This window comes from Silene latifolia, chromosome 7 (genome assembly GCF_048544455.1).
Source record: "Silene latifolia isolate original U9 population chromosome 7, ASM4854445v1, whole genome shotgun sequence".
Lineage (NCBI taxonomy): Eukaryota > Viridiplantae > Streptophyta > Magnoliopsida > Caryophyllales > Caryophyllaceae > Silene > Silene latifolia.
In genome coordinates, this window is record NC_133532.1 from 118,805,252 (window position 1) to 118,826,089 (window position 20,838).

Genomic DNA, 20,838 nt, shown 5'->3' on the forward strand with positions numbered 1-20,838 from the left:
CTCTAGTATAAGAGAGTTATACCTAAACAACCCAAATTACTGTACGCTGATGAACAATAAAAAACAAGGAATATGGACGGATGCTTATGCCCTTAAACTTGTATTGTACTCCCTTCTTTTCACTCAAATTATTTATGTCCGGAACCTCTCCCATTCCTTACATTTTTTTTATTTGGCAAGTTTTTGAGTGTTCAAATCGAAAACAACTTAAACATATCTCTTTTCAGTTTTCAATACAAACCACTTCTAACCCAAATCTAAAGGATTCCATGAGATGTATGGAGTAGATTTTTGGCAATGGTATCAAGAAAAGATAACATTTGTGAATGCTCTTTTAGTGCAGCAAATATGTCAACAACTTCATAATTTATGGTCAGCTCCATTTCGAATCACTCTTGCTATGGCTTTACTTTACCAACAACTGGGAGTTGCTTCTCTGTTCGGTTCACTTATGCTTCTTTTTATGTTCCCTATACAAGTAAGTCGCTCTATAACTCTTGTCTTTCATTCCAGTTAATATACGTGTTACTTTAATCTTCTCTACTTCTTCGAAACAAGAGATGCTTGTAGGTCTGTACTGATGGACATACCTAAAGACTCACATATCAAAATTAAAGACAACTAAGATCACCATTAGGATGAATATAAAAGGGCAATATTAATGTCATGGAAGCTGACTACCTGCAAGGTGCTGAGTTTTACATCAAATTTTCTGCCATAGCTGATCATTATTTATAGAAGTAATAGAGTTTTTGCTGTTCCTTTTGTGTTCTTCTTCAAATTAAGAGTAGTACATTTAATCGGAGTGTAAATCTACCAGACTAAAGATCTACTGGATGGCACGACTCTGGCCTTGAGGGAGCAGATCATAGTACTTGAGTCTTCAGTTAGAGCACAGGGATGAATCATTTTCTGATATGAACCTAAGCTTAAGCTTTTATTAGAAACAAATTTTGCCCCTGCTTGTCACTCTTCTAAAACGGGTTGACAAGCAAACTTGGTGTATTATTACTTGATTTGTTTCTCTTAGCTACTGATCTTCATCATTTATGCTTGATTTGTTTACTGCTGCTAGACTGTTTGTGGATTAAAGACTAAGCAAGAAAGAAAGTAAATGGGAAAAAAGAGAAATAGCTATTATGGACGAGTTGGCTGGGGAAGAATGTCTTTGCATACTCCATTTCCTTCTGATCAAATTCGGGTCGCCATACCATATTATGTCTGATGCCTGATTAAGGGATCAAGACTGAAATTGATATCTAATACCGTGCTTCTGATGGCCTAATCGCGTGAAATTATATTATAGCGAACCTTTTATTTAGCTGAACTTGTTTGGACTAATTTTGTTTGCAGACACTTCTGATCAGCAGAATGAAGAAACTCTCTTCGGAGGGATTGGTTCGCACTGACAAGAGGGTTGCTCTCATGAATGAGATTTTGTCTGCGATGGATATTGTGAAGTAATTTTCAGTCAGCAGAACATTTAATTTAAAATTACTCAACACTTGAAGTTATTATTATGTTTTGATGGATTGGTTAATAAAATTGATGCTACGCTTGGTTAGATTCTGATATTTCAGTTTCAAATCATGTAGATGCTATGCTTGGGAAGAAAGTTTCCAATCAAAAGTTCAGTGGATGAGGGCTGATGAGCTGTCATGGCTCCGCAAATCCCAAGCACTTGGAGCTGTATGCCAAACTCTCTATCCAAAATAGACTAAAATCTTGATTTTTGCTAGTGTTTATGCCCAAAGTTATTCGAGAACGTGTTTTCTGTTAGTAGTGGTATGGCAAGTCCTAGGGGTCCTTCAAAGCAATGCCTACATATTTACGCCATATTACCGAACTACAGATTTTGTAGAGTAGACCAGCTGAAATTATTCAAAGTAGGAGACAGGAGTCGTTCCATATGATGGGATAAAAAAATTATTTGATGACCACTTGATAAATTAGGGGATGTTGGACGGAAGTTAAAACTTGGAAACTGCTATTCTTCATTAAGTAAATGTGTAGTGCCTTTCAAACATGTTAAGGTTTGTAGACACGTGTTCCACATATATTTCCAATATACAATTTTCTTAAATATCGAAAATAGATACTCTGGGTGCTTTTATCTTTTAAGAAAGAGCTTTCCTTTCCTGATTCCTTCTTCTGGCTTCAATGCAGCTAAACAACTTCATATTAAACAGTATTCCAGTGGTTGTTGCGGTTGTCTCTTTTGGAATGTTCACTTTTCTTGGTGGGAATCTAACACCAGCAAGAGCTTTCACGTCTCTTTCGCTATTTACCCTTTTACGACAGCCTCTTACCATGTTGCCTAGCATAATAACTCAGGTGATGCCCCATTTCATATTGAAGGAGTTATTTGTTTGCACTATGTCCATGAATCCTAGCAGGAACACATTTCACCCCCTCCTATTTTTTGTGGTTCACTTCTGTAACTCTTGCTACCTCTTTTTTGAACTATTGTTTCCTTTTTAATGAGTTTTGTTATAGCTACTCCCTCTTTTCCATGGTGTTCCTCTCATTTGTGTTGGGCACAAGTCTTGAGAAATACTACATTATTTAAATGCAAAAAACTTGCAATGGATTTTCATTAAACTAAGAGCTTTATTGGTTTAAGGCAGTCATATTGCCAAAGAAAACCATCTGAGAACTGACAACCACCGCGATAAATTCAAAAACTAACAATATTGGTAAAATATCAGATAATAATCAGACCTGAAACACATCAATTGACCGAAATGAACTGATTTGAGAATGACCCTATCCAAATCTTACTCGACCCAAAAGGGTATTTTGACCCGATATGACCGTACCCGCCTTGTTCCAACCTAAACTCGACTCGACTGACTCAATTGCTACCTCTAGGTGGTGACGTGATGTTGATGAAACTGGTGGTCGATGGGGGTGAAGCAAAAACTCAAAGAAGGAATGTTGACGGATGCTCGGGAATGGAAGAAGGGAGGGTGGGATCTTTAGTTGGGTTTGAGTTATTTAACTGTGAATGGGTAAGGTTAAAGGTTAATCGTGTCATCATGATAAATTAATGATGAGTTTTATAATGACATTTCTCATCATTATGTTTTTTTTTTTCATGAGGATAATTTTTGTCATTTTCCAAGAAGACTTACTTAAATAGGAACGAAACAGAATTCGAGGAACAATAAGAAATGTCTTAAAAAGTAATTTGGGAGGAACATCGTGAAATAGAGGGAGGAGTATTTATGTATTGTGTTATTTATAAAGAGTTGCTTTTTGTTAACAGGTGGTAAACGCTAATGTATCATTACAGCGGATGGAAGAACTATTGTTGGCCGAAGAGAGACCTATAACGGCCAACTTATCTCCTGAACCTGGGCTTCCAGCCATCTCAATTGAAAATGGTTATTTCTCATGGGATTCTAAGGTTAATTTTCAGTCTTACTTCCTTGTTTGGATAGCAAAATAGGAGGGAAAGAGAGGGGTCGGGGATAGAGGGAACGGAAAGGGAAGGAAGAGAAGGGGAGGAGGAATGTAGTATAGGTGTTTGGATACAATTTCTCTCCAAATCTTACCTATGGTGAAGGAATTTTCATTTGCCTTGAAAATGGTTCTGAGAAACCTTGTCCAAAATTTCTCATTGGCTCTGAAGTGCTTGAAAATTCATTAATTTCGTTCAAGTCATATGCACCCGATAACTTGAAATCTCATTTACTATTATTCTTCATGAAACTTGTTGTGTTTGTAAATGTATTTGATGCCGGGGCTTATCTTATAAGTAAATAGGTTTTGCCCTCTAGGAAAACTAAAATACAAATGAGGCAAAAAGGAACACTCATTTCACATGAACACTGATGTTTCTTTCCATGTGGAATTTGTTTTACACAATTCCTACCTTGTGCAGAAACCTACCCTATCAAATATCAACCTGAGCATAGAAGCTGGCAGTTTGGTAGCTGTTGTCGGAAGTACCGGTGAAGGGAAAACATCACTGATATCAGCAATGCTTGGAGAGCTGCCCCCTCTGGCCAACAGTAGTGTTTATATCAGAGGAACTGTCGCCTATGTTCCTCAAATCTCGTGGATTTTTAATGCCACTGTGAGTTCAGGGCCCCTTTTCTGCATTTATAGATTCATGTTATTTCCAGAGTTTCTATTTAAATTTTAAATTTAATGCTCTTTCTGAGTATATCCCACAAATCAATGATCCAACTCCGGAAAGTAATTTTAACTGATAGAAGATGGAAAAAAAGACTAAAAATCTGGGAGGGTGACAATGTTACCCCAACCCTTCATATTACCTTGAGTATCTGCATCCTACACTCTAAACACCGACTTGGGGTATGAAACTTCACACTTGGACGCTTCAAGCTAAGCTAACAGATCTTAATTTTCAACTAAAAGCCCGGTCCAATGACACGCACCTGTGTTGGATACTTGGCGAGTCAGAGTAACATGGAAATCAGTGGATTATGTTCCACTCTTTGATTTGGCTTGTAATTGGCATATGATTGTCTGTTCTGACATTTGTGTTTAGGTTCGCAATAACATATTATTTGGGCTAGAGTTTGATTCTAGAAGATATTCGGAGGCCATTGAAGTAACTGCATTGCAGCTGGACCTTCTGTCACTTCCAGTAAGATTGATGGAGACCATTTTCTGCTTTATTATCTGCATTATATGTTCATGTTGTGTGATTGTACTTCTACACCCTCTTGATGTCAGGGGAAGGATCTAACTGAGATAGGTGAAAGAGGAGTCAACATCAGTGGTGGGCAGAAGCAAAGAGTTTCGATGGCCAGAGCTGTGTACTCAAACTCAGATGTTTACTTATTTGACGATCCTTTAAGTGCTCTTGATTCCCATATTGCTCAGCAGGTTAATGATTGAGCATCCTCCTTTTCTTTTCTTTTTTTTTTTTTCTGAAAAATATCATACCAAGTATGAAAATAAAATACTGGTAGCTTTTGAGCCTCGTTGAGGTGGTCTGACTACTCAAATGACTCTTTCTAGATTCATAATGTTGGTGAATTTCACATGTCTTGGAAGTACATTTCTTGTTACATTGTTGGACCTGTTCTTCATGAGCTATGTATTTATTGATGTTCCCTCATTTTTTTCATCTTCTCAGCTCTCTCCTATTTCAAGTACTTTCTACTTTGTATAAAAGAAACGCCAATGTGCGCTTTTTATGCTGGCCTTCTCTTTGCCGTCGACCTCTTATCTTCAGATGTTATTTCATGGCTGGTTATCTTCATCCAAAGTATGCTCATGTCTTGGACTTCCAAACGAAACAGGTTTTCCATCGATGTATCTTGGAACAATTGCAAGGGAAAACGAGGATCCTTGTTACTAATCAGCTCCATTTTCTTCCGCAAGTAGATAAGATTATTTTGGTCAGCGATGGGATGGTGAAAGAAGAAGGAACTTTCGAACAGCTCTCGAAAACTGGCCCTCTATTTAAGAAGCTGATGGAAAATGCAGGGAAGATGGAAGAACATGACATTGAAAAAGTGAAGGATAAAAGTCATGAAACCTTAGTGCCTTCCGCTGCAAATTATAATGAGGATAGAGAGAACAGTAGATTTTTGAATAAATGGAAAGGCAAAAGATCTATTCTTGTTAAGCAGGAAGAAAGAGAAACTGGTTTTGTCAGCTTGGGTGTTCTGATGAGGTAATTTATCTTTCTAATGGTACAGTATTTTTTTAAAGCCTTCAGCCCTTAAACGATTCATACTTGATGTACATATCTTTCTCTTCTTTTTCCATCGGTTGGAAGGCCTAGCATACCTCATAGAATCTTAGCATATTGTGAAGTGTACAATATATCACTTTCTATGTAGAACTAGCAACTTCAATGTAGCTTGAGCTCGAAGGTAGTGACTTTGTGGGAGTTTTGGAGAAATAATTTTTATTGAGTGGTTATGTGGAACTTGTTTGTCAAGAAACTCAACACTTTGCACAATCCCTCCCAAAACTTGTGAATTCTTAAGTTACTGCTGTTAACACTAATTCTTGAATATTGAGGAGGATTATGATTTTCGAATTGCAATTAGGTTTCTAGAAGAAAAGGGGGTTTTACTTGATCAAACCAAAGAGCTCTTTTTGTGCCGTATAGTAGTGACTTATTTTGTCTTTGTGAGAAGTGTAGAGGGGTTACCATTTCCAGCCCTGTAATCTTTCATCTAGTTGATTTAGATACTGCTGCACCAAGATGCCGAAGAAACTCAGTACATAAATACAACTCTAAACTGGATCCCATATATTTGTTTTCTTAACTATTGTAACGTCATCTTTATACTGTGTAATCATCTATATTACCTTTCTGACGTCCATGGTAACTGTCTTCTTAATTATGAAACTCTGCATGCACTTAACTGAAACAACCAAGTAGAATTCTGCTGAAGGAAAAAAAAGTCAGGCTCTATTTTCGCCTCAGTATATTGAAATGTACTACGTATTGAGTATAGTTGTTGGTCAAGATGCACTGTTCACGGATGACAGTTTAGGATTAGCGATAAGAAATCCAAAAGTGATTCTTATCAGAGTTGAATTTCTGTGTGTTCGACATACATGTGGAAAGGATGCTTCTATATTGAATCATGTAAAAGTGTACAACATAGCATATACTTCGTTCACGTTGGTTTGATTTGACATGAACCACTGCTTACTATTGTTCAGGTACCAAGTCGCTTTGGGAGGCTTTTGGGTGGTAGCAGTACTCTTCATGTGCTATCTTTTAGCCGAAGTTCTGCGAGTTTCTAGCAGCACCTGGTTACGTGGATGGACAGACCAAAGTAGCTCAACGAGTTATAGACTTGGATGCTATATTCTGATTTATGCTCTTCTTGCATTTGGTCAGGTTTGTTTTGCAAGCATATTGTTATAATTTTTATCCCACAGTTATCAGCTACTGGTAATTTTATTTTTTTAAATATGATCTGAAATTTGTGAGGATTTAAGTCTTTGTTCAGATATGAAGCTATGCATCATATTGATTGTCGTGTCAAGATCCACTCTATTAACATCAAAATTTCCTACTTATTACACATCATCTTTTTTTTTGGTGCTTTTATTACACATCATCTTGAAAAGGAGAAAAAATCCCTCCTCATCCTTTTTCGGGGTCTCGACTATCGCTTCATTGCCAGAAAAGTTACGTTAAAACACTGCTACGCACTAGCACCCACTCTGACCTAGTCACCGCCCTTCCTTTATCACTTCCATCCCCTGCAACTCGAAACGGAGTTCCCCAAGAAAAGGATTTGGGGTACTATTTCCCACGCCGTAAAATTGTTCCTTTAATCCTTTCTGAAACCTCTGTTGGCGGCACTGCTGTACCCGACTTAAATGACAACCTCTAAGGTTGGGGAGCCCTTTCCGAGAGTTGGGTTAACTGGGTGATGTTGCAACGCTGGCATGGGTGTGGGCCGGTGCTAGGTTGCTGAGTGGACTGTCGGTATAGTGTTTGAAAGTTGCAGGCTGAAAGCATGGGGATGGGATCGTTGATGATGGATGAACAGACGAGCCTATGGTGGGTAATGGGTTGTGCAAGAAATAAGCAAGGACAGTGGGTGGTTTTTAGCTTTTTATCTTTCTTCCAAATTCCGATAATAGTGTATTTAATAATGTGGAGTAATCTTAATTTCCAATAAAAATCAATGGTACATATTATGAGCAACTTCAAATTATGCAGTTAAATTGGTAATAGCAGTGGATCTAAATCCCCTATTATCCATGTTGAATTAGCGAACCGTTCAAAATTTTGTTTAACATAACATCAACTCTATTTATCATATTTTTTAGTGGCAAATAGATTTAAACATCTTTCACGGTGTGGATTGATGGCACCATGACACCAATGTACCTGTCTTTGCTGTCTGAAAAATGTTTTCTCCCCTAACCTTAACTTGTGTAAGAAAATAATACCCGCTCTCGCCAAATTAACTGCTTTCTCTGAGTAAACCCTCTTATTTTGAAACGGCGTAAATCTCTGGAATGAGTGGAGTTTTAGGTGCTTTTTATAAGTTATAATTGTTCTGATTAGTTTTCTCTGTTTTATCGATCAGCCTGGATGTAAAGAACTGCACTTATTACCACATTCCTAAATAAGGGATGTAAAGAACTAAAGAACATAGCTGATTAATACTCTTTTTATTTTCCTTGATATGTCCAGGTTATGCTAACTTTGGTGAATTCGTACTGGTTGATCCATTCAAGTCTTTGTGCAGCCAAAAAGCTGCATGATGCGATGCTAAACTCTATTCTTAGAGCTCCGATGATATTTTTTCAAACCAACCCACTAGGCAGGACGATGAATAGGTTCTCCAGAGATTTGGGCGATATTGATAGGGATGTTGGGAATTATGTAAATATTTTTTTGGGTCAACTTTGGCAGCTGCTTTCAGCATTTGTTTTGATAGGCATAGTGAGCACCATTTCTCTGTGGGCTATAACACCATTGATGATCTTTTTTCATGCAGCATATCTATACTATCAGGTATGTTCGGACATCTGTCTGACGTAATCTTGTTTTACATATTGTATGCCATTATCTATTTGAGAATTTCCGTAGTTATGTAACGACTTACGTATGCCCTTCCAGGCTACTGATTTTGTCATTCACAAGCTTTTCTGATTGTTCTATCAATATAAGGGTTCAAATTACCAAATATCAAATGTCCTTTTGCTCGAGTAGTGTTTTCTTTTTGTTTGATCTTCATAATAAGGCAGTCAAGATGGATTTTACTGGAGTTATTTCTTATTACTCCCACGAACACCTTACCCTAATTGAACCAAGAAATATGGATTTAGGTTTTGTATTTGCATCTGTCTGTGGCATGAAGTTGATGTGGTAATATTCTTTTGCAGAGCACTTCCCGTGAAGTGAAACGCTTGGATTCAATATCTAGATCTCCTGTATACGCTCAATTTTCAGAAATTTTGAATGGTCTTTCTAGTATACAAGCGTATAAAGCACACGACCGAATGGCCTATGCAAATGGAAAATTTATGGATGATAACATTAGGTTTACACTTGCAAATATAAGTTCAAACCGTTGGCTCAGTATCAGGCTGCAGACTTTAGGAGGCCTTATGATCTGGTTAATGGCTGCCTTTGCTGTCTTGGAAAATGGTAAAGGAGATAATAACTTAGCATTCACATCTACAATGGGTCTACTCATGAGCTATGTCTTAAATATCACTAATCTTATGAGCAATGTTTTAAGACAAGCAAGTAGAGCTGAGAATTGTTTGAATGCCATTGAACTTGTCGGTACGTATGTCGATCTGCCGTCCGAGGCCCCATGTGTTGTGGAGAACTACCGTCCGCCACAAGGATGGCCTTCAGAAGGTTCCATAATGTTTGACAATGTGGTTCTTCGGTATAGGGCTGAGCTTCCGCCAGTCCTCCATGGAATATCCTTCAAAGTCCATCCTAATGAGAAAATAGGAATAGTTGGGAGGACTGGTGCAGGAAAATCGAGCATGATTAATGCTTTGTTTCGCATAGTGGAGTTAGAGAAAGGAAGAATTCTGATTGATGGTTGTGACATTTCGAAACTTAGGCTCACAGATTTACGAAGATCTATTAGCATCATCCCACAACAACCTGTTCTCTTCTCAGGTATGACACGTTCTAAATTGTAAACTTTGAATGTGGATTTGCGCTTGGATGTTATAATTTTAGCGTTGGCTTAGAAATTAGCATAGCAGAAAATTTCCATAATGAAATGTAGGAACTATAGAAAGAAGAATTAACTACCAAGTTATATCAAACTTCTCTTCACCAGGTTTTTTGTCTGATTGACTGCATGTAAGTGTGAAAACTTTTGATCATAGTGTTGTGTTGGTCGTGGTTTCTCAAACAGCGTAGAAATTTCGTTGAACCCAGTATCATATCTCTTAAGGAAAACTCAGTACCTAATATGTTTTAGATACATTCGTATCATACCTCAATCCCAAAGTACAGTTCCTCTCATTTAAAAACCCTCATTCCCAAATACATTAGATCCCTAAATCAAGGATTAGTTCGTCAACTCCCATTGCACTTCCATCTTTCTCTTTGCCACGTTTATCTCCTTGTTCCATCTTTCTTTCTGACATCCTGTTATATATTAGCTGTAGTGACTTCAATTAGCTTTTGTTGTTGCAACTCTGTTAACTATTGATTAATTTTTGTTCAATTTTTTTTAGGGACGGTGAGATTCAACCTTGATCCTTTCAGTGAACACAATGATGCAGAACTATGGGAGTCTCTAGAGAGGGCACATTTGAAGGACACCATCGGCAGAAGTTATCTCGGATTAGAAACTGAGGTATGATCATAACTGTTAGAATATAAAACGAATCAAGGAACTTCAACCATCGGCTTAAGCTTTTGGTTGAGTTGGTTTACTTGACATGGTATCAGAGCCTGGTGACCAAAAGGTCACGGGTTCGAATCCCACCCCCTCTATTCTAAAGTGGATAATCAGAACAGGCAAAAACGAATCAAGGAACTTCAACCATCGGCTTAAGCTTTTGGTTGAGTTGGTTTACTTGACAATAACACACATCAAATTCATGAAAATGCTTATCCAATTCTCTAAGTCTATATTAAATCTTCAATCTAATGACTTGGGCCTATTTATAATTAACTATCTCTGGTTTCTAGTCTTTATATACCGTCTTTATATACCGTCTATATTATATTCATGTACTACTGAATAAGAGCTATACAACTGATAAGAACGACACAAGTCCTAACTTGGCTACCAATGGTTAGGTTACGGAAGGAGGGGAGAACTTTAGTGTTGGACAAAGAGAACTGTTAAGTCTTTCCCGAGCCTTGCTCCGTAAGTCCAAGATTCTTGTTCTTGATGAACCAACAGCTTCTGTGGATGTTGGAACTGATGCTTTAATTCAGAAGACAATAAGAGAAGAATTCAGATGCTGCTCAATGCTCACTATTGCTCATCGACTGAACACCATCATTGACTCGGACAGGATCCTGGTGCTCGACGCTGGTCAGGTAATTTCCAGATTGGTAGTCTTCTGTGTTTCAAAAAGTATTGTGAAATCAAAACCAGCAGTTTAAGTGTTGCTCGATTATTCCTCCTCCTCCCGCTTGACTGTTTAGGTCAAACGGTGTCAACTTTTACTCATTACTCTCTCCGTTCCAACTTGACTTGGCAGTTGGTATCAACTTTGCATCTTTGACCAACATGCCTCACAAAAGTCAAATGGGGACTGAATTTTTTTGATGAAGGCTGTATTTTTATCGAGCAGAATGATTGATTCATGGCGCTCTAGTTTTTCCCGTCCTTTACAATCACCCGTTTTTTGACAGGTCGCTGAATTTGATACTCCAGAGAATCTATTGCTAGATGAGAACAGCACTTTCTATGACATGGTTCAGAGAACTGGCAGTGCCAACGCTCAGCATTTGCGCAATCTAGTATTTGGAGGTGGAGGGGAAGAGAACTCATCCATTTGAAGTAGCTGCGTAATGCGAGAAGGATGCAGCTATAACTCTGCAAGAAGTTCTGGAGTAAGGCCATCGTTGTAAGATGCATTGATATCAGCTCTTTTAGTACTTCCTCCGCCCCAATCATTTTCTGCCTTTGATATTAATATTCTTCTCAATTCTCACAAAAAGTAGGAAATATAAACAAATGATTGAGGGATTATAAACCAGAATCTCATTTAAACCTCCCTATTTGAGCAGCCGCAGGTGTCCAAAATAGTCTTTTCTTAATTGTTATAGCCCTACGGATAATTCTATGTTCTACCTTATATTGAAATGAAATTAGTCCAAGTGAGACTAGAGAATATGGCGTCTTTTTTTCCAGCCAACGGAGGATCTTGCTAATTTCATGACTCGATGGAAAATTGTGATTGTGATATAGCAACTTATAAGGTTCAGTATAAATTAGGCATTTTTTTTTTTAAATCATAAACCACAAATAACAATAAATTAACAGAACAGCCGACATTGTTCCTTTGACGACCACAAATGATTGTGACGTATGTAAACTCACACAAACTATAGAATAAAACGGTCTCACACCATGAGACGGTCAATTTTTATAAAAAGTTTGTTCATTCAGTGTTATTAAACGACCGTTGTTGCACCTATTATTTGGCGTAGTGGGTGTGGTATGAAGGGAGTATAAGTTAATTTGCCAAACAAATTTTTATATAATCAGTTACATTATAACGCTCTTAATTTTGAACAAGCTTATCAGCTATGTCTTTCATATTTCAGTTAGTTTTTCAGTTTTCAGGTATCCTTTCAGTTAGTTTACCAAATAGAGCCTTAGTATCATACTCTAAATAAATTATAAAATCACCTCACAATTAACCTATTGTGTACCGTGTTTTAGGACACTTACTCAAAAGAAAAAAGAAAAGCATAAAACAAAATTGTTAATTATTTATTATATTATATAAATAAATATAATATAATATAATTTACTCCACGACCTTATTATTTTAATGGTTAGAAGATCCGTTTTTTTATAACTTATAGACTTTGTTTTTGTTTTGTAGTGCATTTTAGATATCTTATTTGATCAAAATAGTTTATTTAACCAAAATTTCGGGTAGATTATATTGTTGTAAATAAGCTATTTGAAATGAAATGCTACTGTACCACACAATAAACCTATTTTGTACCGTCTTTTAGGGCACTTACTCATAAAGAAAAACCATAAATATAATTTACTCCATTGCTATTCGGTAAGAAGTAGGGTATAGAAATAAACCATGGAGGATGCCTTATTAAGTGCATTAATAATCAGGGTTTTCTATTTGTTAAAAGCCCTGCAATTGGTTCTAATTTCTCCGGCAGTTCCTTGAAGAACGTCAACATTTCCCAATTTAACCATGGCCTTGACGAAACTCTGTTGGAAATGAGCATTACTGGCTGCCATATTTGTAACCATAGTAGTCGTACGCGGGTCATTTGATATCTCTTGATCAATCTGCAAAAGCCCTTTACCAATTCTAAGTTGGTTGTAGTATTCACTATCTAAAGCAAATGATGTGTTCTGGTCTAGGAAAACAGAAGGATCCAACTTAGAAGTCATCGATCCACAAATTCCCTTAAGCTTCTTAATCAAAGCACCATTCATAGTCCTATCCGCATGCCCGGACCCTTGGAAGTCAAAAAGCCGGTCTCGGAAAAAGTGGCAATGGGAAGAACCAACGCTGTGGGCACCTAGTAGAATTACCATATCATTCAAAGTTAATCCTTTTATAGTAAAAGCTTGTAGTGCTTGATCAACAGTGATGTTTTGCATTGGCAAATTGGCCTCACTCGCTTTGGAGACGAGTCCATCACGTCGGCCTGTTGGAACGTTATACCGTTCACCACCAGATAACACGACTGCGTCTCTAGTCGCGAGGGCTATTATGTCCGCACAAGAGACTGTTTGAGGACACGTTTCTTCAAGCTTGGATTTGATTTTGTCTATTAATTCAAACTCTCTAATGGTTAAGTTTGGTTCTGCTGTTTTCTCTGTTTCCTTATTTGTGTTACTAGGATCTATCAATATTGATGCATCACAACCCTGCATCATAATTACAAATGTTAGCCTAGGTAGAAAACAAAATCAGGGCAAATTCTTGTTTTGGGCCGACTATTTTCGTCTGATATTTTAAGACCGACTAAATGTCACCATTTACTATATATGTAAATATTCACTCATTAAATGTTATCAACATTTTTTTTTTTGTTAAAAAGTGACAACTTTCGTTATAACATTTTATTATTAAATGGTTACTTTCTAGTCTTAAGATAATACCGTCTTAAGGAGATTTATTCGAAATTATGAGAGAACGCAGGAATGGCAAGGTTATACAACTATAATCCCTTTTCCCCTCCACCCATTTCTTCCACAGGTATTTATTTTCTACCTTACTTTTATTTTTATTTTTTATTTTTTTTTAATAATCTCTCTTTTCCTCGCAATTTACTGATAGATGAACCATCTCAACCAAAACAACTTTAAGGTGATGGTTGAAGTCCAACTATTATAAATATTCCTATTACGCTCCCTCACTCAAATGCCCGTCGGGCTTACCATGATAGATGAACCATCTCAACCAAAACCTTAAGGTGATGGTTGAGACCCAACTATTATAAATATTCCTATTATTTAGATCTTTACTTTTTAACACCAGATTTCATTTGTATTAATCTCCTATAACATCAACGACCAAAATAGGCAAAAAAAAAAAAAAAAAAAAAAAACATCAACGACCAAAATTTCGATCACTTTCATTTCTCAAAGCGATAATAGAAAATATCATTATTTTGGTTAACGAAGATTAAGCACAAATTAGGCGGACGATGAGGATTTAAACGGCTTACCCTAACATAACAATCATGGAAATACATGCGGATTAATGCCGGAGCTACAGTGTTATTTATGGCATATCGCTGGTGAACGAGGTGTTGGACTATGGCTTCAGCATGTGGACATGTTTGATCGTAAAAGCCAACATGAAGGGCTACGCTAAGAGACGGAGTTAACAAAATGAGGAAGATGAACCAAACAACCGTCAACTCCATTTTCTGTTAGGGCAAAATTGAACAATATGTCCTCATGTTAGTAATAGTACTAAAGCTTAATAATTAATTAGCAAATAAATAAATTAAAATAACAAGACTCATTTGGCAGCACACAAACCATGACACTGAACTCGAATGTAATTGCTCGCTCTGATATGATCTCGGTTGAAATAGAGACTATATATATCAAGTATCCTTTCCAGTATGTAATGATGTCGATTAACAAAAACTCAATTTATAATGAGCTATGGAACAAAAAATGATGATACACATTCAATATTTAAATGAGTTGCACAGATGCTCAAAACTGAAATCGGAGATAACAAGAATGGTGCACTCAACCAGGATGATTATAGTAGGAAACAAGCGTATCAGAAAAGGAACAAAAATAAGTGCTGTTGACTTAATTTAGCACCAATAAACATATTTCAATCGCTGAAATTATAGAAGGAATGATTAATATGGTGAGTATCTTTCACTTAGATCGTTTTAAGATAAGACCTCTTACAACCCTTCGTCTTGTCATGTAAATCTTACTTAACCGATTGTGAAAGTCGTCTTAACTTAAAACGGTCTCGCACCATGAGACGGTCAATTTTTATAAAAAGTTTGTTCATTCAGTGTTATTAAACGACCAGGATTATACAACTGGTTGTATATACAACTTATTTAATATAGTTAAGCTTTGTTATAAAGTTATCGAGCCCTACTAATAAAATTATCGAGTTATGATACAAAGTTATTGAGTTTAACAGAATAATTATTAAGCTCAATAACTTCATAAAATAACTCAATAACTTGTAAGATAGCTTTAACAACTTTGTGTAAGAGCTAAACAACTTTGAGGCGGTTGTACAATGTTACTATACAACTGGTTGTAAAATAGTATTTGTAACTTGAAGTCGAGTCATTTCGGGTCACTTAAACTCGGGTCATTTCCGGTATATCAAGTCAAGTTTGAGTCAGATTTTTGGGTCTCGAATCAACCTTATCGGATCCGGTCAATTTTGCCTGGTCTAATAAAATGGGCTAGCTTTGTCGTCAAATCTCTTCAATATAAAACCATATCGTCAAATTCAAACCCTACTGTAATTACTACTGCCATGAACAACACAAGCGTGTCGGTAACAGGAACCAAAAAAAACCAAGAAATTAATAGTGTACTGGTTAGGTTTCTGGTTTACAGGGATAGTATTGAATTTTTTTCCAAAACGGGTATTTTTCACAAATTAATTATCAAAATGGGTCGACTTTCAAATTTATTACTCAAAATGGGTCCACGTCATAACCGAAGCTACGCTCGGATCCAAGTCGGTCAGCGACTATACCCAAAGTTTCACTTAATAGACAACCAAACCTACTGTTATTGTGCGACCGTCTTATAGAAGAATTAGTGACATTGTTCTGCAACAATATATGCTTGTACGTGAAACAGAAGCTGATACAATATTAACTGATATCCAATTTCAGAAAGTGAGCTAACTAATTAAAACAAATGATTTATTACAGACTAAATTACAAATATTACGAATTATTTCAATACCAAAAGAGTTACTTAAACTAATGAACCAGTCATTAATCGGGAAATTAGATAGGTCGTCTAAGGTGTTCTCTCAAGTTGTAAGTTAATCCATCAAGGCCAATCGACGAGAAGAACAAGATGGCAAAGCGGGTGTTCCTTGGGTGATCTTTAGGGAAAATAGACTGGAACGAATGTGTCATGGATGGATCACTGAGGCGTTGACAGAGTAACGGGATACCCATGTGTTCTGCCAACTCCTGGAAAAGGAACTTGATGAAGATGCGGGATGAGGATGTCGTATCCTCCTCTGTTAGCCTGATGTAACTTAAGATATGCCACGGAAGAGCATCAGTCGCCAGCAAATGAGCAAACAAGCTGGCCACATTACGTATCTTGTTTGTCTCTAGACGATGAATCATTGAATATTGTTGCACAAAACATTTCTCAAAATTCTCTTGGTAGACTTTATTGATCATACAGAATCTCTGAGCCAACAGTCCGTAAAGTCGAACATAAGTCTTTTCTTGGCTGCAGCATTCCAATATCATCATACACAGCTCGATTTCTTCCCCCGCTTCCAGCTTTATTTTCAATAGCTTATGTCCGACCTCTTCAAATTGAGCACCAGACATAATTGTCAGATATATAGTTCTACGGAGTTCTACAAGGTTTGTATTTGTAACATCTTCAATATCATCAACTGAATCAGAATCACACGAACCAGTGTCAGTATCTTCCACATCCTGATCCAAGTCGTCTCCTAGCATCGACATCTTAATCTCTTCATATTTCCTTTCACCTTCCGTGAAATCTGAACCATGCCTGAAAACATCGAGATAGGTCTCTGGATCAATCTCGTCATTCAGGGATATCTCATGAGTAAACTGATCTTCTAAGTCGACGAGATCTAATTCAGGCTGAACTGCAGGATAACCTCTAAAACTCGCTCTTCTGACAGCGAATAAATCCTCGATCATAAACTGAACCCTCTTGTCAATTTCTCCTTCGTGCAATATCCCTCTAAAGCGATCAAAGACAGCGTGCGTACTCTTAGGACAAACGTCTTGAAGAACGGAACCACATTCTTTGACAAACTCAACTGCAACGTGAACGCTATCATCAGAAGGGTTCTCTAGCAGAAGCGTAATCAGCTCCAAAGCAACAATCTCGTGAGTAACTCGTTGGTTTACCAAGTGCGCAATGAATTTAACAGCTGCAACGAGTCGAGGCTTATCATTACGGTTGTAGGCGTTTTTTAGCTGCAAAACGACTCGTTTGACAAGAAGGTTTCCGATTTCAGGGAACTTTGAATTGACAACGGCCACAATAGCCGCGAAGATAGGAGTAAATTGAGGCGATATTAATTGGGATTTGATAGTGTATCGGCAAAATAAGCCCCTACCCCTTATGAGATTCTCGCTAAACAACTCGGGGATAACGTTCTTAATGTTGTTGGTATTAACCTTGTTGAGCAAGGCATTGATGCTGTGACGAAGGGCTTCCCATGTCAATCTCTGGTATTCCTCACTTTCACTATCTCCGATTACTTGGGATGCACGCTTCGATGGCGGAATATATGGCGTCATTGTTTTCCTGGTTATAATTGAGTGGTGAAGTTACACACTTTCAGTCCAATATATATAGATATAAACGATTTCCTGAATTCGACTCGAATTAGAATTAAAATTAGAATTAGGAAAGCGCCGTGATGAGGTGATATTGATGACAGGTAATAACATAAATGAGTAAAATTTCCATAAAACATACGGTGTAACGAGTGTTCTTCAGTTTGTCTCGCTTAAAACCGTCTTGGGGGTGTTTGGTAAACGGCGGATTGAGAAATTTTCAGCATATTCAAGGCTTTTAGCATGTTTGACTTACCAATCTACTATTTTGAGTGTTTGGTAAATGGCATATTGAAAGAGTAGATTGGAGCTCAATCTACTGTTTTTCAATATGCTGTTCTACCCAGCATATTCACATTAGTAGATTGTGAAATATGAATCCGTCAACAATCTACACATAGATACAACAATCTATTAACCAAAATCTGCTAATTACCAAACACTTCTACTAAATCTGCTAATTGAAATATACTAGTCAAACCTGTTAATCCAATCTGTCATTTATAATCTGCTTGACCAATCTGCTTCTGCTAATATCAATCTGCTGATTACCAAACAGGGCCTTAATCTCTATTTTAATCGAGTGTGAGAGCAGTTTTAAGTTAAGACGATCTTAAACAAGAATTACTTAGATTAAGAAGTACGTACGTGGGTGCGATCGGTAAGATGATTTTCGCGGGTGATTGGAATTCTAGGGTTCTGGAGGCGTAATTGTTGTGCACAAATTTAGGGGTGTATTTTTTGGTACAATATTTTCTAAAATTTTGCTCCCTCCTCTTCTATATTTTCTTCCCTATTTTCTAAAATGGATTATTCAGATTTTCTTCCCCTTTTTTATTTTGGAAACATCTACTCTTATTTTATTAATTTCTCTCTCCTATCACCAAACCCACCAAACTCTTTTACTCATATTTTATTACTTCACTTAATGTTTTGGCCCCATAATTCCTTATTTAACTCATAATTATTCATCCCTCTCTCCAACCATCAAACCCCACCCAACTTTTTACTTTTATTTTATTCCTCTCTTTAATTCTCGTGCCCACAAACAAGGGGAAGAAAATATGGAATTGGAGGGAGTAGATAAATGAAATATTTACCTAAAGTTTTGTCCATGAAATATTTTATGCAGGAGTTGAGAGGTCTCAGGTTCGACTACCAGTTGGGGCGATAATCACTTGGTCACTGCAGCCCCCGAAGGGGGTGGCTTACATGGTCTATGTGGTGGTGCGGGAATGCATGGGCCCGGGGGGACTCAACCCCCTCGTCATCAAAAAAAAAAAAAAAAAATTTATCATAAATAAATAAACGTGAAGTGGCAATTTGCCCTCTTAATTTCACAAATAGGATTATACATCCAGTTGTACCATAAGCATTGTACAACCAATGTATAAGAATCCGAGCTTATATGTATTCTTTCTGAGTTAATTCAAGATTCATGTTTTTAATGTGTAAATGGATGAACTCAATACTTTCTAATAAAACTCATATTCTTTAACATAAAGCTCGGATACTTTATCACAAAGCTCAGATTCTACACAGTACAACATATACAACTGTTAGTATAGTCCATGAATTGCCTTAATTTTGTTCACGGGTGAAATCAAGCCCCTTAACTTTCAATTGTAGCTATTCAACCCCTTAACTTTAGTTAAAAGTAAAATTAAACTCCATTGTTTCATTTCTCATGAAATTTCACAAAAAATCATTTTATAATCTAATTAATCAATTACAAAATTTAATTTTTAAAATTTTCAACATTTATACAATATATTATTGTAATAGAGAGTGAATTTTTTTTTTATAATTTTACAATGGTTAGACGATTTATTATGAATGTAAGAATAATTCATAAAATTTCATATTTTTATTTTTTTAGTATGAATGAATGTAAAATTATTATTTAGGTGGATAATTAATTTTATTTTAATTAATAAAGTTAAAACTAATAATTTTTAAGTGATATTAGTTGTATAATATAAATGTAAAATGATTTTTTGTTAAGATTTAAGTGAAAATTAATAATCAGGGTTGAATTTCACTTTTTATTAAAGTTAAGGGGCTTAATTGCTACAATGGAAAGTTAAGGAGCCTGATTTCACCATTGCACACGATTTCTATTTTATTATCCCGCGCGAAAGCGCGGTATTTTAGATAGAAACATTAAAGAAAATAATAATAAAACTGATATTTAACTCAATATGAAATTTAATTTGTAAATTTATTATTATTAATATTAATATTTTGTATTAACGGCGGAAAAGTGAAAGTTCAATATAATCCAGATGTAAATATAATATAATGAAAACCCAATAACATATATGATATAATAAAAGCCCAATTACAGATATGATATAATAAAAGCCCAATTATAGCCAAATTTATTTAGGTGGGAAAATTTTGGAGAAGTCGTATTCTTTTAGTATAAGGGAGACAAGTATAGATTCCGCGCAAAAGCGAGGTATTTTAGATAGAAACATTAAAGAAAATAATAATAAAACTGATATTTAACTCAATTTGAAATTCAATTTGTAAATTTATTATTATTAATATTTTGTATTAAAGGTGGAAAAGGGAAAGTTCAGTCTAATCCAGATGTAAATATAATATAATGAAAACTCAATAACATATATTGTAAACACACTTAAGTTGGTGAACCTCGTAAATATTGTGTCCTTATTATTTTTCCAATTCTTATTATCTTTATTAGTGTGTGAGTGGTGATAGTGTCAAATTGTGACGAGTCAATAGGTTAATGTTATCACAATAAAGATGCTTGATACCGGGTTTTAGTTGGACTTGTTGTAATATACCGGTTTGCACTTTTGGTTGTAATTTTAGAGTCTTAGCTTATAACTTACCAAGGCAAAGAAGGAGAGCAAAAGGAAAGCCAAGGGAATAAGTGCAAAATCAAGAGAAGCAAGCAAAAGGAAGAATTGAAGCCTTGACATGCACAAACAAGAGCCAAAATGAAGAATTGAAAACTCGGTTTCACAAGGGTCAACTTCAAACGAGTATATCTCTAGTTCTAGACCTCGTATCGACGCAAGGCCAATTGGAGGTGAAAGCTTGTGATCTTAGCTTTCCAACGGTAGGTCACACGCCTCGTTTGTCCAAAAAACGAGGGAGATATGGGCTTCGCAAGATGC

The 20,838-nt window shown here is 36.4% G+C and overlaps 3 protein-coding genes across 6 annotated transcripts in view; 1 reads left to right on the forward strand and 2 right to left on the reverse strand.

Annotated features, from left to right (window-relative positions):
- Positions 1-11,796, forward strand: part of LOC141592732 (ABC transporter C family member 12-like) — a 70,454-nt gene extending 58,658 nt beyond the window's left edge. For all 4 annotated transcript variants that reach the window (XM_074413521.1, XM_074413520.1, XM_074413519.1 and 1 more), the window contains 15 exons: positions 344-478; positions 1,354-1,460; positions 1,596-1,689; positions 2,167-2,334; positions 3,269-3,409; positions 3,887-4,081; positions 4,520-4,618; positions 4,708-4,860; positions 5,280-5,656; positions 6,664-6,844; positions 8,159-8,482; positions 8,854-9,610; positions 10,180-10,301; positions 10,751-10,996; positions 11,315-11,796. In XM_074413521.1, coding sequence (XP_074269622.1) covers positions 344-478; positions 1,354-1,460; positions 1,596-1,689; positions 2,167-2,334; positions 3,269-3,409; positions 3,887-4,081; positions 4,520-4,618; positions 4,708-4,860; positions 5,280-5,656; positions 6,664-6,844; positions 8,159-8,482; positions 8,854-9,610; positions 10,180-10,301; positions 10,751-10,996; positions 11,315-11,461 — 3,246 coding nt within the window. In that variant the 3' untranslated portion in view covers positions 11,462-11,796. The remainder of the gene's footprint in view (positions 1-343; positions 479-1,353; positions 1,461-1,595; positions 1,690-2,166; positions 2,335-3,268; positions 3,410-3,886; positions 4,082-4,519; positions 4,619-4,707; positions 4,861-5,279; positions 5,657-6,663; positions 6,845-8,158; positions 8,483-8,853; positions 9,611-10,179; positions 10,302-10,750; positions 10,997-11,314) is intronic.
- A 977-nt stretch (positions 11,797-12,773) lies between these two features.
- On the reverse strand, positions 12,774-14,542 carry LOC141590617 (peroxidase 57-like). Its single transcript, XM_074411192.1, has 2 exons — positions 14,342-14,542; positions 12,774-13,538 (listed from the first exon to the last, which is right to left on the reverse strand). Exons 1-2 carry the CDS (start codon positions 14,540-14,542, stop codon positions 12,774-12,776), a joined length of 966 nt encoding a protein of 321 aa, XP_074267293.1.
- Positions 14,543-15,967: 1,425 nt separating this feature from the next.
- Positions 15,968-18,417, reverse strand: LOC141591308 (pre-mRNA-splicing factor cwc22-like). Its single transcript, XM_074411632.1, has 2 exons — positions 18,338-18,417; positions 15,968-17,657 (listed from the first exon to the last, which is right to left on the reverse strand). Exon 2 carries the CDS (start codon positions 17,648-17,650, stop codon positions 16,130-16,132), a length of 1,521 nt encoding a protein of 506 aa, XP_074267733.1. The 5' UTR covers positions 17,651-17,657; positions 18,338-18,417; the 3' UTR covers positions 15,968-16,129.
- Between the last annotated feature and the right edge of the window lie 2,421 nt (positions 18,418-20,838).

Coding starts and splice junctions, on each gene's coding strand:
- LOC141591308 (XM_074411632.1), bottom strand. CDS start 17,650: ATGACGCCATATATTCCGCCATCGAAGCGTGCATCCCAAGTAATCGGA.
- LOC141590617 (XM_074411192.1), bottom strand. CDS start 14,542: ATGGAGTTGACGGTTGTTTGGTTCATCTTCCTCATTTTGTTAACTCCG. Junction 13,539..14,341: donor TCCATGATTGTTATGTTAGG/GTAAGCCGTTTA, acceptor ATTATGATGCAG/GGTTGTGATGCATCAATATT.